The sequence below is a fragment of the Lissotriton vulgaris genome, chromosome 11 (assembly GCF_964263255.1).
Source record: "Lissotriton vulgaris chromosome 11, aLisVul1.2, whole genome shotgun sequence".
NCBI classification, from domain to species: Eukaryota; Metazoa; Chordata; class Amphibia; order Caudata; family Salamandridae; genus Lissotriton; species Lissotriton vulgaris.
The window spans coordinates 384,122,892-384,150,431 of NC_141699.1; the positions used below are offsets into that span (position 1 = coordinate 384,122,892).

The window sequence follows — 27,540 nt, forward strand, 5'->3', positions numbered from 1 at the left end:
GGAATTATTTTTCAAGTAGGAGGACCGTGCTTGTTTAATATTTAATACTTTCTTCTCTCAATAGGTTATTTGTTCCCTTAGTCTTAGGTGTTACTTCATACGTATAGTTTGCGTGAACTGTTTTTTATCGATAACGGCCATATAGGTGGGGATTGGTGTAGAATGTCTACATTGATGAATAATAAATGGATCTGATTACTTTTAAGTCCTAAATTAGTAGCGCTGAAAATCCTCCAACTGCTTTAGGGAAATGTGATATCAGGAACAGTGTTAGTGTTGTGAGCTGTCAAAGCAATTCACAGATTTGTTATCTGAAGTACTGTCTATAAAATTAAGGATATTTCCATACCCTTTTTCAGTAAGTTGGTTCTATAACAGGTATCGCTTACGGCAGCACCCTTCTTGAGCCTTGTCCCAGCTTTTTACCAACCGCATGTTGCATTCTATGATTTGTAATTCAACTTTTACCATTGTCAGTACAGACTCAAAAATCCCAGCATTCTGGTGGATTTCATCCATTTGGCTTGGAGGTGCCCCCCTATTTCCCGATACTGGAGACAGGTAACGGGGGCTGTATCAAATATGCTATTGAAAGTAGTAGAACAGCAATCTCACATATGTTTCTTGGGCTCTGTCAAAAATGTGATCCCCGCAATGTGCAAGCTGGCGGCACTCGCATTATTGATGGCGAAGAGAAGACTAGCAATTAGCTGGGGCAAACGGAACTTACAGGTGAAGCAACAATGGCTCACAGACCATGTATATTGCATAGATCAACTCGTAACATATGTAGATGAACTAACTGTGGCATCGCAGCCTAAAGATAGATGGGCCCCTTTGATCATCTGTCTGTTGACAGACAAGGGAATACCATTTAAGTGACTTATATGAACATATAATCATAGTTTTAATGGGTTGTGTTACTGTTAACCACTACGCCTGCAACATGGTAAACTTTGCAATGCTGCAGTTTATGCTTCGAGAAAGATTTATTTATTTTTTCGTAGTACTTCAGATTTATGTTGTAAACACACCAAACTAAAAAAAATAAAAAACAACGAAAAAGACAATTAAAAAGCCAAGATTGGATTCATTTGTCAGTCATGAAATGAGTCCTCTTGGCAGCTACGTGCCTCAGGATAAATTCACTTGCCTTCTAATGCGCTCCACACAGCGATGACAATCAAGGATAAAATATATGTGTTCATATTTCTATATGGAATGTTTTTGTGTCTGAAAAGTACAAATAAATGATAAGTTAAATAGCGTAGAAATATAGTACTTACAGCTTAATTCTTTCACTGTCTGAGAAAAAAGTTAATATCGATAAATACAGACAGAAATGTCCAAAAATATAAATACCATAGCAGTTCAGTTCCCTCTTTAAAGTCCTACCAAAGTCCTCCCACACCAGCAACCAAACACCGCTGCCCTAAGTAGAAAGTGTTCGGGAGACAAGTTTGCATTTTATATTGGCGACCCTTTACAATCTTCATTTGTCTTTTCTAGACACTACAGATTCTATTAAGTTTTGTTATTTGCTTCTTTAGGTGCACAAATACGACTGTTCTTTTGTTTCAGATCAGTTTTAAATACAGTTATTCAGAAGACTAGGGTCCAAATGTATCAAACAATTTTGCATTCACAAATGGTGCGAATAGGTTATTTTGGCCGTTTGCGAGTGCAAAATAGCTTTTCAAGATGTATGAAAGGCTTTGTAGTTGCAATTTTAGGTAATCGCAAAAACCAAGCATTTTCTGAATGCAAACTGTGCATTTAGGAAATGCTATTACCATCAATTTTAATTAGATGGTAACCATGTGCAATTTTTGAGAAATGCACAAAAAAGCAGTTTTCAAAGTGGCATGTGTGCGCTTTACATGTGCACATTTTTTTAGGGGGTGCTTCAGGGGGCCATAGACCCCCGGGCATACTTGGTATTGGATTACCTAATTTGTGATTACCAATTAGGGAATCGCAAATTAGGTAATGCAAAACCATTCGCACCTATGGGCCTTGAGGCCCATAGGGATGAATAGAGTACTATTACCTGATTGTGAGTGCGAATTTTTAGGAATCTCATTAGGTAATCACTATTATCTTACATACCATTTTGCATCCCTTAAATAGCGATTACCTAAAATTTTCTATTTAAGGAATGTAAAATGGATTTTTGATGCAAGTGGCCCTAGATACTACAGGTTGAAGACTGCACAGTTATATACACCTCCAGATGCCAGGTGAAGGCTGCGAACTATTGGAAGCCTTGGAAATAGATTTAATACTAGCCCCATACTACGCCAAGTTAGTGAGGTAGTGGGTGTGCCTCTTCCACGTTGTTCTCCATAATAAAACTCAAAAACAAATTGTGCTAAACCACTGAATTTCATCACTATTTCCCAACATATAGGGTCGAAAGCTAGAAAACTACAGGTTTCCCGGGAATTGCAAATAAGAATTCTCAACATTTCTCAATAAGTTAGGTTTTTGTCGATTACACCAGAGCTTTATCTCCTGAACTGGAAACTTTGTTTTCTACCCCATCAGGTATACACAGTCACGGCATTCCTTATTTATTTATTTATTTTTGCAATTTATTGAACGCACAAATACCCTTAGGTGTCTCGGCGCTATTGAGGAGAGATCCATGCTGAGAGAAAGGTAGCCTAAGCTTGATCAAAAAGCCAAGTCTTCAAATGCTTACGAAATGTCAACAGTGAAGGGCTCTTTTTTATGTGGAAAGGAAGAGTGTTCCACAGTCTAGAGACCGCGACAATGAAGCGCCTGTCTCCCCAGTTTACCTTTTTCGTACGGGGGACTGGCAGTAGATGAGCTGAAGAAGAACGTAGAGTTCTAGTTGGCATGTATGTGCATAACGCTTTTTTCAGGTAATGTGGCCCTATATTATTCATAGCCTTATATGTGATGCACAAAGCCTTGAATTTTGCACAGCTTCGAAATGGAAGCCAGTGTAGTTGTCGAACAATGGGGGAAATTGATACAAATCTAGGTGTCCGTGTCAGAATTCTAACAGCCGCGTTTTGGATTGACTGCATCTTACTTATGACTCGCTCCTGAGCGTTTAGCAATAGTCCGTTGCAGTAGTCCATTTTAGATAGTACTAACGTGCACATAAGGGTCTTGCCTGCATACAGCGGAAGAAGCTGCAGGAGTTTCCTAATCATTCGGAGGGTATAGAAGGATGAAGAGACCACTGCGTTTGCGTGACTCATGAACGACAGCTTCTCATCAAATAAAACCCATAGATTTCTGACCTTTTTTACTGGAGTTGGGGGAGAGCCCAGATCTGTCGGCCACCAAGTGGGAGACCAAGATGGAGTCAACCAGCCGAAGATCAGGACCGCGGTCTTTTCCGAATTCAACTTTAAACAATTCTGGTCCATCCACGTACTGATTGCCATCATTCCATCTTCAAAATTTGCTGCTACTGCTTCTCCATTGTTATGGATGGCTAATATCAGCTGCGTGTCATCAACGTACGATGTTAACCCCATTCCATAAGACTGAATTACCCTCGCCAAGTCCGACACATAGATGTTAAATAGTGTCGGACTCAGCGAGGAGCCCTGGGGAACACCGCACGGTAGTGAGAAGACAGGAGAGTAGAAGTCACCCAGTTTAACAGTTTAGGAGCGGTCTGACAGAAAGGAAGCCAGAAGAGATTTGGCTTTGTCTATGATGCCCAGTTTGCCTACACGGTTGATCAAGATGTTGTGATCAACCGTGTCGAAGGCAGCAGATAAGTCCAGCAGGATGAGCACTGCTGCACCTCCTTGGTCCATAATCGCTCTGACTTCATCTGCTGTCTCCGTCCCATGGCCCTTTCTAAAGCCAAATTGTGTGTCATCAAGAAGATTGTTCTGGTCGATGTAATTAGTTAATTGGCTGTTCATGATCTTTTCGATTATTTTAGTAGGGAAAGGGAGCGCTGCAATTGGTCGGCAACTTTTCGGCTCAGCCGGGTCCAGGTTGGGTTTTTTTTATAAGGGGTTTAATTATGGCCTTCTTCCAGATTGAGGGGTAGTGTCCCGAAGAAAACATATTATTGCAAATTTCTGTTAGCACAGGTGCTATTAAATTAGAAACTGACCTAAGTATCTGAGGAGGACATGGGTCTAATGGTGATCCTGATTTAGTTAGTGTGATAAGGTCAGCCCCAACAGCAGGCCCCTATCCCCTTGCCACCCAGAGATGTGCCTGCATCCTATATGACAAAACCAGCACTTCCTGTTGCCGCTGTATAGTTTTCTTCCTCTGATATGTACCAGTTTACAATAGCAGTTTTGTCCTAGATAGACACCATCAGCCTCACTACTGTCTTTCCCAGCTTCAGTCAATAACTCGCTACAGTGCCATTTATCATGGATAATATAAGATGTCCAAGGTAAGGTATTTTTTCACCATACTACAGCAGGAAAAAACAATCCTTTCTCAGAAACACCTTATTCAGGTTCTCCGATCAGTCTAGCACTGAAAATACCCTTTCAAGCTTACTCTAATTTTCTGTGACCAACTGCTTCTCTGGCATCCAGGACAGGATAGCACCACACTGATTAACGTTGAACCTAAAGTCCGAGATCATCTGATTTTTTTTCCACCCCAGCCCATACAAACATTCCATCCCAGATCCAGTCTTACTTCTCCTCTTGAAAATTTGGGGTCCATTTTCATCAGCGAAATGAGGCTTGTTATTTATCTTCATTCATGTTAACCTCCTCCCGGCCACCAGCTCAACAATATCAAAATGCTCGCACCTCATGTACCTTCCTCCCAAGACCCCGATTAGTGCTTTAACAATCAGCAGTCTGGACTAGGAGAGAGAGCCTCCCCATCCGACTTCATCCAGCAGGACCTTCCCAGATCCCATCCTCTCCTGTAGCCATAAGCCACTCTGGGTCACAGTATGTTCCGCAGTCTATGAGGACATTGGAATGTTGGGAGCTCCATTGAAAACATGGAGGGCTCTGGGCTTCTTATGGTTGGTAGAAGCCAAGAGCTCCAACATTCCAATGTTTGTTCACAGCTGTTGCTCTGAATAAAAGGCCTCTTGGAGCCCGAGTGGAGGCCTCTGTATTACAACTTAGAACATTCTGCCCTCTAAGGGCGGAATGTTCTAATAGCCTTAGAGCCCTCCCTCTGTAGTGGGCTCTACCGGCCAATAAAGGCACCCTCCCTGTTAAAGGCCTTCGGCTAAGGCCTGTAACGCTGGAGGTGACCTTTAATGGCCAGTAGAGTCCACTATGGTGGGCTAAGAGGCTATGGTGTTCGACGCTATCAATGGGAATGTTTCTCCTCCACCCATTTTGCCTTGTGCTGAACAGATTCTTCAGCACCCATGACTGTCCCCTTCAGTCATATCACTCCACCACCTCTAAGCCCCTTTGCAGCTTCTAGATATTCAAGTACTTCTGCCTCTGGAAACCCCTCCAATGAATCACCCTGCCGTCTCACACTGAGAGGGACCTCATCCCAGAATACCTTCTAAATATCTATAAAGAGCCACCATCTCCAACTCTCCATATCTACACAACCTGGATGCCAATGTTATAAAGATATCATATACACTCTGGGTTCTATAGAATTATGTTTAATAAAAATGTTGTGCCATGCAATGTCTCACTGGTGATGCGGTCTCTTAAAAGCTGGTCCTCGGTTTTCAATCATCATTATTAGGTGTAAATTTACGAGAACTCCGTGCAATATGTCTGTTTCAGATGCTCTGTAAATAGAAGAATAATTAACTAAATTATCTCCAGAACATGTCACTGCCCTACATGAAAAACATTGTGACGATATAAAAGCATATATTCATATACATTGTATCATAAACTATTGCACCCTAATGTATCGAGTAATATTGCATCTTTTGGTGGTTTTATTGCACAAAATGTAATGACATAAAAAATCCATATTTCATGGTTCCTTGTGATATCTGAGTTTCATCATTATGACATAATGTCAATATGACATCCCCCAAAGCTCTCTGTTAGTCTTTGCCATGGTCAGGACTACGAGGATTAAGTGGTATGTTAGACCATATTATGCTGCAAAGCTATCTAAATTATGTGCCCGAAAGGGCAGATTATGTGGCAGTTTATCTTGATCAATTTGACGTAAAAGAGGTTTATGAAATCTGCAAATACTGCCAAGTAAGTAGCAACATTTATAAATCCATAATTATTCTGTAAAAGCTGCAGCCACAGACTCCAGAAATGTTCTGGCTCCTCATTACCCATTGTTTTATTAACAATGTATCCATGATATCCATGAAAAGTAAACAAAACCTAGACAATCTAATTTTAGTCAGTGCCCATAGTTAGCTAGACTTAGGAAAAAACATAATTCCCAAGCCACTTTTCCCATAATAAACATGGAATATTTTTAAAAAGGCATAACGGTAACCATGTCATAAGGTCCAGTTTTACATCTCGGGTTTCTGGTGACATTTACAAACCACTTAGTGATTTGTCTTGTGGTTTTTGATTAAATCAGAACCCCTATATGGTTTCGTGTGGTATACCATATATATTTTCACTGCAGGGGGTTGATAAATCATGAGAGGTAAATCCTCGGGTGAGTCATGATAACCCTTTTCTTTCCAACACTGGTAATAAATAGCATATTATACTCTGCACATCTGCATGTATGGTTTATGCCTCTGCCTTTTTTTCATGTATATTTGTTTTAACCAAACCCAGAATTACATTTCTTTGTGCAGTAAGCAAAGATGTTATTGCATAGGCATTGTATCTATTATGAAGGATGTTTGCTTGTGTTATGTAATTGGTACATGAAATCTATGAGGCAGCTGTGCTTTTCTCCAGTCAGTTTTGCTGTACTGTGATAATAAACTTGGATTTGACCTTTGCACTGGTATAATAACTATCTGTATATTTGTATAGTTGCCTTACATAACGTGTTCTTTTGCCACCTGTTTGTGCCCTTTCATCTTTTAAACTCCACAACGTAATCATCACCCACTGTACACGTGAATTTGTTCTCGTGCCCAAAGGTTCAGTCTTCTCAACACTGTTTATGAGCATACCCTTTTCACTTGTCATTTTGTTTTTTCACTCAATACGTTAAAAGTCCCACGTTAGAAAAAGGGTGTTTAGATAATGCTGAGATCAAATGTATTCACAGTTAGTTCCACTGAGCATTCTTTCCTCCCTGTACATTCACGTTGAGCTCACACTCTTCTACTGAGTCCATGTCCCAACGTTAATACATCACTGATTATTATACAGATCATTCACTTGATAATATCATGATTAACCCGTGTTTCTTTTTTCAATAGACTTGTTCTGTTAATTATTTTGGCTCCCTCTAGTCTAATTAAATTGCGCTCCTAATTTTTGACAGTTCTTCCTTAAACAACACGAAATATATATTTTGCTTAAGTACCAAAAAAAGAAAAAAAACAGAAAACAAATTCAAAGCGATCTTTTCTTATGGTACAACCAGAAAACAAATTCAAAGCTGCCGTTTGTTATGGTACAACCAGAATGAAAATCAAAGGGGTCTATTGTCATGGTACAATCAGGCTCCACCAACCTCTATGTTTTTCTGTTTTGTTCAGCTAAGTGTTGTTAAGATCATGCAAGTTAAAGACTCCCTGTGCTACATAAAGTAACATGATCTGTTCTCACTTCTACTAGTAGGTAACAGAAGGCCCAGGTGTAGTGGTAGTACTTAGCACAATGTACTTGTCAACTCTCACCCAGACACCAGCAAAAATGTTGACAATGGTTGATTTTAATACCCACAAATCTCTGAAATTCTTCATTCATGTGAAGTTAATATCTAACTACTACAAGGTTTATTATCCATTTTGTTTCTAGTTCCCAATAGGCATTATTTATATTTCCTTCTCATCTATAATCACTTTCAGCCCAAGTATTTAATTCAACTCACTTTGCTGTTTTCATGGAATACACTACGGTATTTGATTATTGTTTTTACTACACTGTGTCATTCACACTTTGAGAACTTCTAGCGTGGAGGCCAGGTCGATTTCTACATAATAGGACATATACACTTTAGTTGGTGCTGCAGTGAATAAAGGACTTGGAATAAAAGTTGTTGACCTATCGCAGTGAAGCGATTGTTGTGCGTTTTCACTTGTATATGCATCACACATACCATAGGCCCATTTGTAAAATCAACTCAGTAATTCATTCACTCACGTTTGTTTTCTTTTCTGGGATTCATAGATGAAGTTGAACTTAAAACATTATGTAATATTGGGGGGCTTCGACAGGTAACACCCATCCAATCCACAGTTGATTCTTAAATATCTTGCTCCAGTATGAACTAAGGTTTAAGTTCTTCGACTTTCAACAGGGAAATTGATATTAGGTATTGCTTCCAAGTACTTGGATGGATGAATGAATAAAACTGCATTTATAAAATGCTAATGCTCCTCAGAGTGCATCCCGGTGCTGTACATACATAGACTGTGCCATTCATTTAGAATACAAAATGAGATCTTCTGTAAATTCTTTCACCTTGATTGTTTTCTTCACCAATCACAAAATATTGTAAAGTTTAGATAAAAACATGTAAATTATACTAGCCTCTTTGACAAAATCCTGCTTGGTATTTTAGCTTTGTTGTTTAGCCTACATAAACTGCCTTTTTGGAATATACGAAATCGGCCTCCTTTGTTATTCAAATTCTGCTTGTAACACATCACTGCTGGAAGTTTCCTGTCACCATAACCTACTCTGTAATATCTCATAAAATATGAATCATTTGGCATCGAAATACATTGTTTGATTTACATCATACTCCATTGCAAGTTCTACATTGTAGTCACTATTACCTAATACTTTCTATTTTCATAGTGTGCCTTTCAAGCCCGTATTACTTTTTCATTATCTACATACCATCCTTAAACGATGATACATTGATTAAATTAATCCATTTGATCCGAGTAGGTCTGCCCTCAGTACTACATGCCAGTGCAGTGTGTGAATCCTCTCTGAACCAATCTGCAAAGTGAATTCCAGTATATAAATACATTTTGTTCCAAGATAAAATCTGTTCACATCATATATAGAATTTTTATATCTGATTGCTGTTAAATGAACGAAATAGAATGTCAGAAGCATGTGGACGATATACTTGTGTATATAATTTTCACAATCTTGGCAGCCAGGATGTTTGCTCTCTAAATAATTCATTACATCTGTTATATTTGTGATTCGGGAAAGTAAAGAGGGCACAATCTCTGCTAAACAGGCATCTACCCCGATTGACAGCTTATTGGTTAAAAAGCTAGAACCTATTTTATGAGAGTACATAGTACTGTGCATTTTCGCCAAAAAATAATAATAGGCTTTATAGGATAAACATCATTCTAAAAGGTGTATTTTTAATCACTAAGCATACCCACATTTGTTCGAACTTAAAAAGTTCTTCAACAATATATGTAAGTCCTCTTGCATGTCTGCATGGCGATTCACGTTCAAACTTACATATCCCTGTGAGGTCGTCAGTTCCCTTCAGATTTTCTTGGTGTAAACATTTGGATTGCTGATCACTTCTTTTTTCCATGCCCGCAGTGATTAATATGATGGTGTCTTGTTTGTTTGGTGCTAATAGTGCTTCATTCCTTTCATGTGCCTCGTTTGCTCATTTCCAAGTGAGTTTATTGCCCAATTATTTAGCATTATCAATAACATGTGTGTAAAAGGTGTCTATTAAATCATTAGTATCGAGGTTTGAAGAGATGATAGACTGTGGCTACAGTCAATGGTACAATTATCCATTAGGGTCCAATGAGGCAAAAACTGTTAAAAAGTCCATGACTAAATTATTGCTTTTAGATTAAAAAATAAGTAAGTGAAAAAAAGATAGAATTTTCTACTTTAAATACTCAGTGTTATACATTGTATAGTACTTCATTTAAATGTGTCGCACAAAAAAAATGCAATTATCTTTTTACCTCTTTGTTTTTGTATTTTCTGCTGTCTTTTTTGGTTTGTTCTTGGTGTCCTAATGATCATAAAATATTTTTTATATTCCATCTAAAAAGGTTACCACAGAATGGGATTTGTTAGAAGTAGTGCTCAAAAGCATAATTTGTCGAAATATTACATTCTCATGAACTCATTGAAGTACTTAATATTCTTTGAATTTTCAATTTGGAAATTACTTTGTCTTCCATATGTGTACACCTCTCACTATTGGCAGTCCTGTCATCTGTTTGGTCTTTGTGTAACGTCTTCATTCTTATTTCAAAAAAATGTAAATAAATGTATGAACTATCTTATAGTTGGATTTTGTAACATACTTACATTGTAAATTCGCAGTTCCTTTACAAATGATCTCGGTTGTTTTTTGGTAGTTATGACATTGTTTACACATAATTAACAATTAACCTCTTGATTATATTATTTGAACATTCTGTCAATTTCTTTTCACCGTTTATTGCCAAATTCTCACCCAATATCTCGTTCATTGTATATCGATTCTTTGTATTTTGTTAGCCTCCCGCCATTTTGACAATTCATGTACAACAATATAGTTTCAAGTCCTACCTATAGACGACCTTCTGGCAGAGGTAGGAATTTCCATCAGCTACCCCAGCCTGCCAAATGTTCCATTATCCACCACAAAGCAGTCCAGTTGTTTCAGCTCCAAGAATCCCTGGGACTCTTTCACACCAGAGCTGAAGCCATGCTGCTTGCTTTGGGGTAAATATCTAGAGCACCTTTATAGCACTGTGTTCTAGTCCAACCCCAACCCCCAACCAAAGCTTCCACTCCAGACTCCCTAAATTATTTATGCTTCTCTAACCAAAGGCTATTATACACCAGCACGCACACCGTCGATTTGGTGTGCACATGCTATAGCTCCAAAGGAGGAGCAACCTTTACAGTGAAAGGAGCCTCTCTCTGGAGCGCTCTCCATTTAAGTAAGCAGAGGTAGTAAATACATTTTGCAGTCAGGTCGTCTCTAGATGCTATTGGTCTAGTTACCTGCAAGAGACCAACCCACCCCTTAAATTAAGTGTGAGCATTCCTACAGAATCCCAGGAATAGTACTATGTCAAGACCATTACCATTACAAGAACGCCACAAAATGTCACACGAGAGCACCAGATCGCAAGAAATGGCCTAGAACATGGCCTTGTTCCAAGTGGAGGAGGAGCCCCGAAAATGAAAACTTGCTTAAAGGGGTTCTGAAAGTCCATGAACCAAAGCTACCAAGACAAGAAAGCTCTCTCAGGCATAAGCTCTATCTCCATCTTTTCTTAACACTCCCAACATCCACTCTACAAAGCCAGAAAATGTATTGTGATACTATGCAAAACTATTCATTTATTCATCCATTTGCTGTGCTAGCTATGGCATTACGCCTTAAAAATGCATATTTTGGTAGCTTGAAATAATTTCTAACTGATATGACAGGATGTTTCTGTCTAATTATTACTTAGAATAAAATAAACCGCTTTTGGAGCAAAAATAAAAATTCCACTACCTTCTCAATGGTTCCGGGGCAGGCTTGAGCTTAGTTAGCTAGTGGCAGAGAAAGGACCACAGTTCCCAGTATGCAGAGGATGTAGAAACGAGGGCTGGATTACAGGGTGTTCTGAGGCAGAGGTGAGGTGGAGGGTGACTTCGCTGCAGGGAAGAAGGTCGAGGTGGTCGGGAGATGGGGCACATGGTGCGCCCACCTTTTCTCAAGCCACTGCATAACTTTCTTCATTACATAAGACTCTACTTTAACGAGGCAGATATATGAGATGGTCAAGAGGTTCTGGTCAGAGAGGTTCGGGGGAAGCCGAAGAGGAGCAGCAAGGGTTAATTAGGATTGTGAGGGCCACTGAGCAGCTGTAAAGGTCATTGATAGTGGAAAGAACAAGGACTGGTGCGAGCTAATGAGGGTTCCTGAGCAGCAGAAAACCAATAAAAAGTAGTCGAGCATTCAGGGCCAGTGCGAAAAATTAGCAAACGTATGGGCCAATAGAAAGCAGAGAGAGGGTGTTGGGGTCTGTATGAGACAATGGGGATGTGTAAGCAGCAACAAGTCTTAACGCAAAGCAGTAACAGCCTGTTAAAAAGCAATGAGGAGCGATGAAGACTGGTGAAAGACAGGGCGGTAAGCAACCGGGGAGCTTAAGGGTCACTACTGGCCACTGAGGGGAAGTATGTATCAGCAAGGCTCAATAGAAATCCATCCAGGGAGGGAAGGCGAGGGACAGTAAGGGGCTGTTAAGGGCAATAAGAGGCAATGAGGCTCAGTGCGGCCCAGTGAAACTTACTGAAGGCCATGAAGAGACAGTGAGGACCGCTGGAGATACTGATCACCACTGAGGAGTAATAAAAGAACATTTAGGGCCACTGTTGGTTTTTATGATTTTAGTCGGTCAGCGGTCTGTCTGCCTCTCTCCTTCTCTCACTCTTAATTCTGCTCCTTTCACCCATCGTTTTCACATTCTTGTGTTCTCCCCTTTCCAACTGCCCCATCTAATTCCTGTTCCATCTTTCTCTACATCATCTCATCAGCCCTTTTCTCTTCTCTGCTGATCAGAAACTCTTTTTACTTTCCATTACCTACAGTATAAAGTCATCCAAGGCATAAACGCTAATATAGATTTTCCCCCAATTGGTTCGTTGAAGCAAGTATAATCCTTATCCTTTGTTTAAATATTTCATGTGTGTGCAGTATTTTTTTTTATGCTTGTACTGTCTTTAGGCCTGTACCTTCCTCTCCCCTCCCCCAATCTCTGACCTGGAAGAGTGATCAGAACTTCTAATGCGGACCCATTCTACATCATATCTCCCTTACTGCAGCCATACATGACAGTCATACAAGTGGTGCGCCATGATATATTTCCCAGTCAACCACCCTCTGTTGTCAGTCACAGCAGAGAAACATACCATTGAATGGGCAAGGCTTTTGACAAACAGTGGTGGTGGGCAGTGTGAAAAGGTGCTATCAGGAAGGGGCAATAATTCCAAGCTGTAAATCTACTCATCTATCAAGGGGCCTCAGTGTTACCATACAAACATTGACCACTACCTTTCTCTCCTCTCCGCTTTCTCTTTATCCTCTCTACACTTCTCCATCAGTCTCCCTCCCTGCATCCTTTCTTATACCTTTCTTCGTCTATCTTTTTACTTCCTCTCCACCCCCCCCCCCCCTCCCTTGGACCCCCACCTACCTGAACATCTCCTCTGTTTCCCCCTCTCTCTCCCGCTTTCTGATTTTAGTGCTTATGAAATGTACCCGCTTGAGCGCACCTAAAATGAAATCCTCCCTTTGTCCACAGAGCACAGCGGGGGCAGCGACAGGGCCTGGATCGGCACCAACAACTCCTTCCACATAGGTCAGAGTTCACTTTCTTACCTCTTCCGTCTTGTCACTGTCTCACGTAACCTTGTCTGTGTTTTTCCCTTTAAAGCAGAAGCGTGCGGTCTCCGCAGAAGGACGCAGGCCCGCTATTTGTTTACGTCAGAGGCGTAACATGCGGAAGTGAAACTGAAGGCTCAGAGAACTAAGCACAGGGGAAACTGAGAGATGCGATGCCTGGTTTAGAGTTTGGTTGGCGGCGGATTTTCCGACCACCACCTTTACACTTGCAGCTTTTGGCAAAACGACACCTGCAGATCTGTCATATTTATGAATGTCCACCACGTTGATGGAGGTTTTTGCATCGAAACTGCCGTACCATTGCAAGATTAGAGATAATTATGACGGGTAAAATTTTGGGGCGAAAATCCACAAGTGCCTGACATTGCTGGCAGTAATTCTTCCAGCAATCATGGACCACGGTAATGTCCCCATAACTGTGGGCAAATAGTCAGTGCCAGTTTAAGCTGTACCAAAAGGGTCTTTGCCTCTGTAAGTAAACAGAATCGGACACCTGTCTGAGACTAACATGCCGCGTAAATTGCTATCACACTGGTCTACCATTGGGTGTGAGTGACGTGTTCCAAGACCCGGGCTGCTTGTTTTCTGGCTCAGGAATGACCCGGTCTGGCAGTTTGGACTGGACTGTTCTGACTGGAGGAGGGTCAAAGCTGATTTGCATGTGGCTGGGTCCATACTGAGGTGGCATGGTGGGCGAAAAACGATGAACTGGGATGTTAGTGGCTGAGATTATTAACTCAAACATTCCCTCTATCACCTCGTTGTTGCAGTGTTCAAAGCCGCAGCATTCCAGCTGTCCTGTACTGGATTAACTGGTGGTTTCACCTCAAAACCAGAAACAGCTAAATTTAGAGGGGGAGCCAAGGGGTCTGAATGACTGGAGGGCACAGGCCAGCAAACCCGCCCTTGCCCAGACCACAGCTCATGAGCCTGCGACCCCTTTGAGGTGGGCTAGTAACTAAAAAGACCCAAAACAACCCACAGAAGTTTGTGGATGCTGCGTATGGTGTCTGCATGCTAACACATAGTATGCCTGTGGTATCTATGTGGTGGGCACATAGAGTGTGTGTTGTGTGTATTGCGTGTGGTTGGTGGGTGTATGACCCAGTCAGCCTCTCAGAAGTTGTCTATTCATATTTTACAAAAACAGTGTGGCACCTGCCACGCAGGTGGTGACAGAAGAAAACAGCTGAAGCAAAGCCAGATCATTGACATTCTGTCTCACTGCATGGATTTAACCCCTTGTACTCTGCATATGGTTATATAGCTATGTTTATAACTACGTCTCATGCAATAATAGCCTGGCAAAATTCATACTTATTGAGAGAGGAGGGGCATCAAGAGTCAATCGAAGCTTTGCATCTTGTGAATCATGACCCCACTAGTCGCTTAACAATAGTAATTTATTTATCTATGTGAGAGTTTTATATAGCGATAGCTAGACCCGGAGATATCAGAGCGCTTTACAACAGTAAATGTTCACATCAAAGATAAGTCTATACAGAGCATCTTAGTCAGTGTGCTTTACAACAGTAAGTGTTCACAACATAGATAAGTACCCAAAGCACTAAAAGGGGACAAGACACACAGAGAACCCATAGAGATATATATATGTGTGTGTGTATGTATAAGTATATATATATATATTAATCCAACGAACGCTGCCACACTCTCCAGGCGAAAAACACCGGAAAAGCAGCAACCATGAACTCTCGCTGTAAAGCAGTATTTTTTATTTTAGCAAATCGGCAAATCCACTGGCTGCTGCCGAGAGGAACTGCTTGGATATATATATATATATATATATATATATATATATCTATATCAGCGCTCACTCCTTTCTCCTTCTAGATATAAGGAAAGCTCTCCACAGCAACTTTGTTTGCCATCAATTACTTTAATTCATAATCCGCAGGGACAAGCAAAAAATGACGCGTTCGGCGATGCCTTAGTCGTATGTAAACATACGACTAAAGCATCGCCGAAACGCGTCATGTTTTGCTTGTCCCTGCGGATTATGAATGAAAGTAATGGATGACAAACAAAGTTCCTGTGGAGTGCTTTCCTTATATCTAGAAGGAGAAAGGCGTGAGCGCTGATATTTACGCGAAGGCACCATCGCATTCAAAGCACCCGTCTGTGAGTGCGCTGCTTCGTGGTGCAAACGGAGCTTCTATATATATTTAATTATTATTTTTAACTTGTGTAATTGCTGCTGTTCCAACTCTGTAAAGCTCTCTGATACCTTTCTGAGTATTTTATTGTACATGTGTGTTGACTGCATCCTCTACTACTGGGGGAAATGGGCGAGCCATTTTCTTGAGTAGGTCTCCTAACTAGCTCTGGTGCAACATCACGTTTTCTAACATCAAAAGTGACACACCAGGCTCTTTGATGTCATCTGCAGTGAGACTGTGTGACCGGACGTCATCAGTTGATGTCTTTGGTGCAACAGGGTGCTCTCTGATTGTATCAGTGAAAGTGTGTTATGTGATATCTGTGGTGAGTATAATGCTCTGTGATTTAATCTGGGTGGGACAGTTACCTCTATGACATAATCAGTAAAACTGGTGCTCTTTGATTTTATGTTCAGTGAGACTGTGTCTGTGATGTCGTAAGTGAATCAGTGCCCTCTGTGGCCCTTGGAAACAGAGAGCTCTGTGATTTCAGCAGTGTTAAAATGTGCTTTGTGATGCCCTACGAAATGGCTGTTCAGGTACGGTTGTCAATAAAAAGGCTTTCAAAGCAAATATTGTACAAAAACGCAATATTGGAATAAAACATACAAAAGTGTTGCAAGAGGTGCAGCAATACATCCCGCAATGTCATGCAACACCTTTGGAGGACCGGGGTCTGCTGCGGCGCCTGATTTAGTGAACAAAATCAATTCCACTACTCACTCAGTTATCAGGACTAGAAAGTTGAAAAAACCCAAAGTGTTTTCCTCTGGGAAAATAATAAGGCAGTCTGTTATAGAGATAGTTCAGGACTTGACCATTTTACTGCCTTTGCAACTAGGCAATGGTTTACATGTCAGAAATTAATACAACTTCCTTAAGTTAAGTGATGATATCTGATTAACATTGTAATTCTCTCCAGCTTGATGTTACCATCTAAGCAAAGCCTACTGAAGGAAACTCCCAAGAACAGGAGCCAAATTCTTCTTGATCTTTCCCAACAGTGTTAATTCAATATGCCAAGATCTCTTAGGGATAATATTTCAGTTATCCCAGATACAACTTACCTAAAGCACTTCTAGACAACTCTTCATCATGTGAGTAAATGTAGGGAGTTTACCAATAGACTTCCTTCTGTATGCCAAATTCCCTTATGGGCAGTGTCTCTGACTTTTCCTAGGTACAGCTTAACTGAGGCTTCTTTAGTCAATTTCTGATATGTGTAAACCTAGGGAGTTTACTAATAGGCTTGCTTCTGTATACCAAGATCGCTTATGGCCAGCATCACTGAATTTTTCCAGATATACCTTAACTGAGGCGCCTTTATACACTTTTTGGTTTATAAAAAAGTAAGTAGTTCACCAGTAGTCTGACTTCAGTATGCCACAAACTCTTACAGGCAATGTCTCTGCATTATCCCAGACACAAATTAACACAAGTGACTGTAGTTAATTTGTGATTTATGTAAACCTAAGGATTTTAAGAGTTTGATATAGCTGCAACACATCGTTTGACTGACTACCTGTATTAAAAGAGCAATACCTGTTAAGGTCTCTTGATGCAGGTCTAAAGTTACTCAAATTAATATTTTGAGCCTCTTTGAAAACTGTCAGCATGTGGGACTGGCACAGCACTAGCGGTAGTGAATTCCAGAACCATGGCCCCTGCAATGAGTAAGCTACTCCTCTTTTAGAAATGTGTCTGCAGTGGTGTATAACCAGGAGCTTTCACTCTTAGCTTCTGAGGTCCCTTGTTGGATGGGATGGGAAGGATGCAGTTTTGCTGTGAGATTTTTCTTTTCTTTCTTTATGGTTAAGAAAGTTACTGATGACGACGTGGGCAAGCTATTGAGTACCAACCAGCAGCCCCCCTGGGTGATGCTAACGTGAGGTACTTTCTTACCTTCCTTACACTTCTTTGGTCACAAATCGTTTGTGGTTACAAATTTCCTCTCGATGCTTGTATGGAATGGGGTGTATTGACGCTTCTTTGAAATTGAACAGATGGACTAACATGTTAGCGGCAATGAGCCTGTCCTGTGAGGGAAGTTTTGCAGCGTGAATCTTTCTGGATTCCCTATGCTGTGCATTATTCCGCGGTCTAGTGGTTGGGTCCGGAATCATAGTCTTTTCTTTCTTTTTTTTTTTCGTAGCCCAGGTGGGCATCGACGTCCCACCTTCTGGTGTACTTCCTGTGACGTTGGCACGCTTCCTGCGGAAGCTCCCACCTTTGGGCGCCATCTTCAGATTCTTTTTTCCGCCGTTGGGTCTGGATCGTCACAAGAGGCTTTTTGGAGGAAAGAAGAGGGAAAAGACCGATTTCTTCACGGAAAAGATTGGAGAAGACATCGAGAAACAAGATCACTGAGCCTGGACGACGAACAAGGAGGAAAACTTTGAGAACTTTGACAACCGACGGAGTATGCGCACACAGGGGGCCCCCTGAGCGCAGGAATGGACAAAACACCCTTTAAATTCTGCCGTAACTGCCATCACAAATACGCGCAAAAGGACCAGCACCCGGTTTACAACCTCTGCCTAACGGTCGACCACGAGAGCAAGGATTGCAACACCTGTTCCGTCTTCACCCCGAAGACTCTCAGGGTTAGAGAGAGACAGAGAAGAGCCAACTACATCATGCAAGGCAAAGGCCAACCTCTGTCGCTTCGGGACATGGGCCTCTCCAGTGACGAAGAGGACAACATCGCAGATGGACCAGAGGACTGCACAGTCATAGAGACCTATAAAGAAACATCTAAAGAGGTGGGAGACACGTCGACCTCTAAACCCTCGACAGACTCTCGAAAGCCTGAGTCAGACTCTCAAAAAAACAGAGTCTAAGTCCACGAAAGGAGGACTGGCGCCGAAAATTTTGAAGGCCGCAGCTGCATCCAGGGACAAACAGCCCAGCGGATCCTTCGAAAAGGACTCCCAGACAGCAAAAACAGGCGAAAAACCAAGGTCGTCGAAGCACATCCCCGAAAAGGACCACTCGACTCCGAAGGAAAAGGACCCGAAGGCTACTTCGACGTCGACGACTATGTTGAAGAGATCGGCCTAAACACTCGACACCGAACAGGCTGCCAGAATGGGGAGAAAGAAGAGAAGGCTTGAGGCTTAAATGGATAACATCCTACAAAGGAAAAGAGAGTTCGACGAAAAGATGAAAAGGTGCATGATTCAGTCGAAACCACTGAGGACGATCGTCAAAATCGAAGAAGAAGAGGAGTTCGACGCCGAAGGGCCGCCAAAAACTCCAGAGCCCCAGGAAAACCAAGAGGAAGAGGGCCTATACTACGACGAGGAAGGCGAGGAAGACCAGCGGACGAGTTTCAGCTCGGCATCCTCGATGGCACAGGACCTAGATTGGCAGGACCTCGACACTGAAAGCCCAGAACAGGCCGTGGAATCGTACCCTTCGAGGCCTTCGCCGCCAGATGACATTGGGGTCTACAACATGGTCGTCAAGAATGCAGCAACGGCTTATGGAGTGAAACTGGAGGAAGAAAAACCAAAGGCCTGATTCCTCTTAGAGACCCTGCTCCCCACTCAAACAAGGAGTCAATTCCTCCCCATGCTTCTAAGTATCCTGGACCAGGGGAGGGAGGCATTCAATGACCCGTCGACATGCAGATCTGTCACACCTAGGACAGAGAAGAAATACAAACACTCCTCTAAAGATCCCCCCTACATCCAGGGATCCGTCACGGCTGACTCATTATTGCGGCAACAGCCAGGAAAAGGGCAAACGTTCTAACAACATCAGGCCCACCACCAGACAAAGAAAGTAGGAGGATGGACCTCACTGGAAGGAAGATAGAGAGGAATGCAGCAGTACACTGGTGCATTGCAAACTCCAATGCCCTACTGAACAGACACTCATACCAACACTGGGACGAGGTCGGACAGCTGCTCAAACACCTCCCTGAGCAATACCAACAAAGAGCGTCACACCTGGTGGAGGAAGGCAAGAATATAGCAAATTCATGCCTGAAATTAGCTTTGGATGGGGCTGACACATCCAGCAGGCTCATGATGATCGAGGTCACAGAACGAAGGCATGCCTGGCTGAGGATCTCAGGCTTCAGGCCGGAAGTACAAAACAACATTCTGAGCACAGCCTTCAATGGAGAAACCCTGTTCGGGGCACCGGGGGATGAGAAACTCACCCAGCTCAAAAAAGAAAATGAGACTGCAAGGTTCATGGGGCCTTGCAATGCAGAGGAATGAGAAGGGGTACCCCGACACGAAGACCAAACGGAAGGGGGGGAAACCAGCCGGGAACGTCACATCAGACATTCCAGCAGACCTACCAGGGTGACAACCAAGCCCAGCAGGGCCAGCAAAAACAAACCTGGCAGTACCAGCCTGGGGCCAGTCCTTTTGCGGGAGGGCGAATGGATGAGGGCAAACAAGAAGAGGGGGCCAGCAACCCACCCCAAAGTCACTCCGTCCCACCAAGCGTGCCCACCCACACGACACCTCTAAGGGTGGGGCACAACAAGGTCAACAATAGAGGGTGACATGGACTAAGCACCAACGAACATGTAACACCAGTAGGAGGCAGGTTAAAACATTTCTTCCAGGAATGGAAAAAAATAACTACAGACAAATGGATACTGAACATCATACAGTTCGGATACTGCATAGAACTGGAAAAGAAGCCACCAAACTGAAAACCAAAAAGAAAGGCACACTCAGCAAAAGAAGTAGCACTGCTCCTAGAGGAGGCACAAGAACTCCTCCAAAAGGAGGCCATCGAACCAGTACCATTCAGAGAAAGGAACAAGGGAGTGTACTCAAACTATGTCCTGTTACCAAAAGTGGACGAAACGCTAAGACCCATCCTGGATCTAAGGTTCCTAAACCAATACATAAAGAAACAAAAATTCAAAATGACATCCCTACAAGAGGTCATTCCTTAGATAAGGGACGGAGACTTCATGTCCACCATAGACCTTAAAGATGCCTTCTTACACATTCCCATGAACAGGCAGCACAAACATCTACTAAGATTTGCTATCAACAAAGCACACTACCAGTTCACAGCCCTAGCCTTCGGACTAAAATCCGCACCAAGGGTCTTCACCAAATGTCTCAGTGCCGAGGCAGCGCACCTACAGAGGGAAGGGATTCATGTATACCCATACCTCGACGACTGGCTAATAAAAGCAAGTTCACACAGGACATGCAAGGAACACGCACAGCGGGTCACAGAAACTCTGACAGACCTGGGATTCTCCAAACACTGGGGGAAATCCTCAATGGAACCAGAGCAAGTGAAGCTCTTCCTAGGCACACAGATCAACACCATACATAGCAAGGTGTTCCCCAGCGACAAGAGAACACTGGCCCTGCTGAAGGAGACACGCCACTACCAGCAGGGGCGAGCTCTAACAGTGAGGACAGCGAGCAAGATCATGGGGATGATGGCGTCCTGCATACACCTGGTCCCCAATATTCGGCTCCACATGAGACCATTCCAGGATTGGTTGCAACAACAATGGTCACAAACTACAGGAAGTTGGGAAGATCTAATGGTTGTAACGCACTCAGTGCAGGAGGAGATAACGTGGTGGAACAAGGAAAACATAACAAAGGGGAAGCCTTTAACACCACCAACACCAACGGTGACCATCACCACAGACGCATCCCAGATGGGATGGGGAGCACACATGAACAAGCTCAAGGTGAGAGGTCTGTGGACTCCAGCAGATGCGATCAGACACATCAACTACCTGGAACTAAAGACCATGCTCCTCGCCCTGAAGGCCTTCCAGAAACAACTGTACAACCAGAGAGTGTTGATACAAACAGACAACACAACAACGATGTTCTACATCAACAAACAGGGAGGAACACAATCAGTTGCACTATCCAACCTAGCGCAGGAAATATGGAGATGGGCCATCCCACTCAAAATAGACCTTCTAGCCATACACCTACCAGGAAAGGACAATGTGGAAGCAGACAGGCTCAGCAGACAAACATCAGCATCCCACGAGTGGGAGCTCAATGCACAGGAAACGCAATGGCTATTCAGGAGGTGAGGAACACCAACAATAGACCTATTTGCACCACACCAGAATGCAAAATGCCGATACTTTGCATCCAGGCAACCAGAGGAACAATCCTAGGGGAATGCCCTATGGATAAGCTGGTCAAAAACATTTGCCTACGCTTTTACCCCGATACCACTGATACACCTGGTACTCAGCAAGTGCAGAACCAGCAACATGACACTGATCCTGGTGGCACCACAGTGGGCAAGGCAGACCTGGTACTCACAAATAATGGAAATGGCACATGGACCACCCCACAAGTTCGGGAAAAGAAAATAATTACTCTCCATGCAAAATAGAGAAGTACTACACCCAGAGCCAGAGAGCCTCAGCCTAGCTGCATGGCTCCTGAAGACATAGAGTTTGCACACCTAAGACTACCGGAGAGCACTCTGCGGGTGCTACGGGAGGTAAGGAGACCTACCACACGAAGGTGCTTTTTGGCAAAATGGAAAAGGTTCACATAATGGTGCAGCAAGGACAAGCTACACAAGAAAATGACAAGGGAATCAACGGTGCTAAAATATCTAACACACCTGCTGAAAGCAAAACTAAGTTCATCCTCGCTAAAAATACTCCTAGCAGTGATAGTAGCCTACACAAGAGGAGAGACAGGAAAGAGCTTCTTTACATCACAAGTAGTTAAGAGATTCCTGGAAGGGGCAAAAAGGATCGCACCACCTAAGAGAATGCCGCCACCTGCATGGAACCTTAATTTAGTCCTAACCGAGCTTATGAAAGCGACCTTTGAACCCATTCATAAGGCCTCACTACAAATGCTCACAATGAAGACAGCCTTTCTGGTGGCAATCACCTCGCTGTGCAGGGTAAGCGAGCTGCAAGCACTGACGCTACAAGAACCTTACATCCAAATACACAATGACAGGGTGGTAATGAGAATGGACCCACACTTTATGCCAAAGGTGTGTCAAGGTTCCACATGAACCAAACAATACAAATTTCGAGCTTCTTTCAAAAACCGTCCACAAGCGCGGAGAGGGCACTGCACACTTTGGACTCTAGAAGGGCAGTAATGCATTACATGGAAAGAACAAAAGAGCACAGAAAAACAAAGCAGTCATTTGTGTCCTTCGCAACCAGTTTCCTGGGTAGACCAGTAACAAAAGACACAATCGCACGATGGATCGCACAAACTATGCAATTCTGCCACAAACAGGCAAGGCAAGAATTAACACAGGGGGCACAAGCCCACTCTACCAGAAAAAAGGAGCAACAATAGCCTTCCTGGCTAACACACCCATTCAAGACATATGCCTGGCGGCAACATGGGCTTCAGTGCACACGTTCACTAAGCACTACTGCGTGGATATACAAATGAACAAGGAAGCACAAGTAGGACAGAAAGTGCTTCAACAGATATTCAACAACCAACGCTCATCTTCCACCCAGCTGCCACAAACATAACAAACTGCTGCAAAGTCTTTGCACAGCTTAGTGAATCCAGAAAGATTCACGCTGCAAAACTAATAGTTTCTTACCTGTCAGGTAGTTTTGCAGCTTGAAGATCTTTCTGGATTCACTAGCGAACCCATCACTTCCGCCAGAAAGATGAGGCAGGAGAAGAAAGTGGGAAATACAAGCAGGCCCAGCCCGTGCAGGGCGTTATACCGGGGCGGTGACGTCGGGCGGGGGAGGGGCAGAGTGGGGGGTTTTAAAATGCGGGATATGGACCATTACAGGTAAGTAACGAAAAAAATTAATAAAACGAATTTCGTTGCCTACGCTGCATCACATTTGGCGATGCAGCGTAGGCAACGAAATTCGTTATTTTTTCTTCGTTACTTACCTGTAATGGTCCATATCCCGCATTTTAAAACTCCCCAACCTGCCCCTCCCCCGCCTGACGTCATCGCCCCGGTATAACGCCCTGCACGGGCCGGGCCTGAATACAAGGAATAAAGTACAAACAGACACTTTCAGAGACAAAGTGATAAATCATTTACTTTAAGGAAAAACTTGAAAACATTGCCAAGAATTCACAAACAGAACACAAAAACAAGAAAAAAGAATCCGAAGATGGCGCCCAAAGGTGGGAGTGGCAGGAAGTGTGCCGACATCACAGGAAGTATACCAGAAGTTGGGACTTCGATGCCCAACTGGGCTACGAAAAAAACAAAAAACAAAGAAAAGACTATGATTCCGGACCCAACCACTAGACCGCGGAATAATGCACAGCATAGTGAATCCAGAAACATCTTCAAGCTGCAAAACTACACCGACAGGTAAGAAGCTATTTGTTTTATGTTATTTTTAAAACTCCCCACATCTTAAAAATACAGTTAACTGTTCAGAGCAAGTCGGGACTTTATGTGTTTATGCATTATTGAGTGGGGGGGTGACCTGACTGTTTACCCGCTGGTGCTTCTTTTGTGTTTTTGCTGTGAGATAGCCCATTGCCAGGTTTTTTTTATTATCTATGGGTGTAAAATGACCTAGTTTACAAGCGCTGGAAAATACATTAGGTCTGGGTTAAATATTATAATGCACAAAGTTAGCACATTAGAGCAAAGCATGCAGAAGGGAGAATGTCTGAGCGGCCAAGAGGCTTTTAGTTGCAAAGTTGTCCCTTATGCAGTTCAGTGCACTTGAGTAGAAGAGGAAGGATAACCCCAAAAGGCCGTTATCATTAGGTGAGAGATGAATACTTTAGTGGACTGAGCCAAAACATGATTGACAAAGTCTCAAATCAATAGCTGAAAGACCTGTTTGAAGAAATTCAATGGCTGAAAGGGATTAATCGAAACCAACTCTATAAATATTGTTAGCAATAGACCTGTTTGGCAGCCGCATTGTAAAAACGGATTCAATCCAACACTGGTTGCCAGTACACAGACTCTCTGGCTGTGGTAATGTGTTTTTTTTAGCGAATACATAGATTCTTGCCCTTTAAAGTGTATAATTTGGTATGAGGTTTTGCAAAGACATAAAGTGTTACAGTAGTCAAGCTCAGAGTTAATAGCTACAGCCACCATTAATGTCCAGTTGTCTATCAATAAGAGAGTAAGAATGTGTCTTACTTTATTTGAATGACAGTAAAAGCTGCCAACTACAGTGCCAATCTGGGCGCTCAATTGAAGATCAGAGTAAAAATAAAAGCCCAGATGTTTAACTTTAAAGAACAGTATAGAGTGGTGGCCAGCGTTCCTGCGTGAGAGATGGACAAAAGCGCTTGATGACAGCACATTGAGTTCTATAAGCAGTCAGGGCTCCCGGACTGTCATTTAAACCTACTCCAGGTGCATTCGGTTCAGGTTAGAGTGGTAGGAGGAAGTCGACAGACGACGGAAAAGGTAAAATAAAATTTAAAAAATCATAAAACCACTTACCCTGTGCTCTCCCCAGCGCCGACTTGGCGATGCGGCGAGCGTAAAGTAAGTGTTTTTTAATTTTTTTTATTTTATTACCTATTCCCTCTTCTGTCAACTTCTTCCCCTGCCGCCCCCACCCCACCGCTCTCAACCGGCCATGCCTGAGCTACTCGTTCTGATCATGTTACATTCACCAGGCAAGAATAAGGCTGTTTCAGTGACACAACACAGGCCGCAGCGGTGCGGGGAGGGACCCCAAGTTCCAGGGGGCCCCTCAGCACAGTACTCTGCCCGGAGAACTCCTTAATGGGGCCGGACGGGCCCCTCCATGTACCTTGCAGGGGGGGCCTCCAGTTTCATTACACCAGTGGGCTGTTTGGTTAGTGCACTCAAGCGAGATGTATGGGTAAGGTGACTCTGCCAGCCTCAACTCCTGAAGATCCTAGGTGCTGAAATCTGGCCTCACAACAACTCCTTATCAAGGGTAATGCAATTTTAGGTTATGTTGCATTTTGTTCATATAGCACAACATAATAACGTTTTAAATTGCCCTTTTTGTTTAAAGTGAGTTTTAAAGTCTAAAGGAAGGGTGTTTCTATGATGAATCATGTCTCTTGGCCCTCTGCTTCAACCTGTATGGGTGTCTTTGTACCCCTAGTTTAATTGTGCTGTTTCGTTCTGAATACGTCTGTCTCTTTAGGACGTTTCCCCTTCTGCAGGGTCACCCCAGATGTTTTCGCCTTTTGCTGGACCCCATATTTTTGCTGGCTGTAGTACTCTCTACGCTTTACCCCTGCTAACCAGTGACAATGCGTCTTTGATCCTCTTTTCAACATGGTAAAATTGAGATACTCCTTATTGGCATATTTAACTTACCTTTAAGCCCCAAGTCTATGGTACAAAGTGTACCCAAGGCATGTAAATTCTACACAGCAAATTTGACTTTTCGAAATAACCCCTTTTGACAGGTCAAAACCTTTCTTTAAAATATTTATGTCACTCCAATGTAGGCCTTATATGTAAGCCAGGGTGAATGGTATATAAAAATAGGACATGTAGGACAATGTCACAGTTAAACAATTTCCCCAAAGTTGTTTTCACTGTTACATGGCTAGCTGTTCCATAGGAAAACATTGGGTTATCATATTACATTGAGTAATGCTACTTTTTGTTAGTAAACAGCCAAAAAAATAACTAAGCAACTATTTTTAATAGTTGATACAAGCCAATTCAATGGTGAAGTTGGATTTTTGATAAATATTAAGGGAAAAGTTACTTTAGAAAGTTACTTTATCTCTGCCTAAAGCCTCTGGGGACTGAATGTGCATTTGCTCTCCCACTTCCAGCAGCCAGTAATTAGCATATGAATAGGTATGCATAGGAGTCAAATGCTTCCCAGTAGCAAACAATGGACTGAAATGAATGGTCAGAAATGACCCGTCTGAACCTGAGAGAATAAGGATAGTGGGGCTGTGAGTTTGGTGTTAACTCCTGGTTGAATATCAAATCTTCCTTGACAGGTTTGCTTGGTTTTATATATAACACTTGGAGCGCACTTTAATAGACGAGACCAGGATTCAAGATAATTCTTGTATATCCACTGTCTGTTTCTGGAAAACCCTACTTTGATCTACCAGACTTCTGCCTCTGGGCTTGTTGGGGGTACAGTGACTGCCCAAAACTAGATTTCATTTTTAGAAGTGGGAGGACTCTAGGATTTCCATAGTACACTCCCTACACACACACACCCAGCCCTCAGAACACACGTTTAATGCGGTTGAAGACTTCCGCCATCTTCAAAATTAGCAAAGTGGGGGGAGTTGGTGCAGAGAACTTTTATTCCTTTGGTTAGGGCTTGCCCTGGAGTCATTTCCACCCCCTACCTCATGCCAGGCATAATTGTGGCAGTGCCACTGTACCAGAACTGGGTTTGACCTCTACATGACACCCTGTGAGTCTCTAAGTGCCTCCCCTGAGGTCCTGATGTGCTCCTGCAGTGGATTGGGATTTAAAGGAGTAAAGTCAGAAGGAAAATCTTTAACAAAGGACAAACCAAGTTGTTTCATCTAACCGGCACTTCATAGTGGTCAGCGTCAGGTTGCGCCTAGGTCCTGTACCACTGCTGCAATTGACTATCATTGGCACTTGATGATTCTTGGCATTATTCCTACTTAAAAAAAAATTTAAACATATATTTAGTTCCCCTTATTTGATCATTGTCATGTTGGTGTCATTTGGTTTATTAAATTTCACTCAATTTTTCTAAATCAGTTTGAGATTTTTATTGTTTTGTATTTTGACTTTATTACTATTTTGGTGCTACGTAAACACTTTACACATTGCACTAAGTTAAGTCTGTCTGCTCTGTGCCATAGCTACCAGGTATTGAGCTCACTCAGGTTAATTAAGTGACTTTAAGGGTTTACCCTGAAAAGGGTTGTGATTATTCTGTGAGGTAGGTAGTCACCTACCTCAATTAATAATTCAGTTTCAAACAGTTCCTATTTATCATTGTTTTTTGTCTTTATTGGTCTTGTGGTTTGTGGCTTCGTAGATGGTTGTATGCTCT

General features: G+C 42.6%; 1 protein-coding gene across 1 annotated transcript in view; it reads left to right on the plus strand.

Moving 5' to 3' along the window:
- PAX8 (paired box 8) overlaps window positions 1-27,540 on the plus strand; it is a 127,431-nt gene that overhangs the window by 32,263 nt on the left and 67,628 nt on the right. Inside the window, exon 3 of the mRNA XM_086943386.1 lies at window positions 13,304-13,360. Coding sequence (XP_086799512.1) covers window positions 13,304-13,360 — 57 coding nt within the window. The remainder of the gene's footprint in view (window positions 1-13,303; window positions 13,361-27,540) is intronic.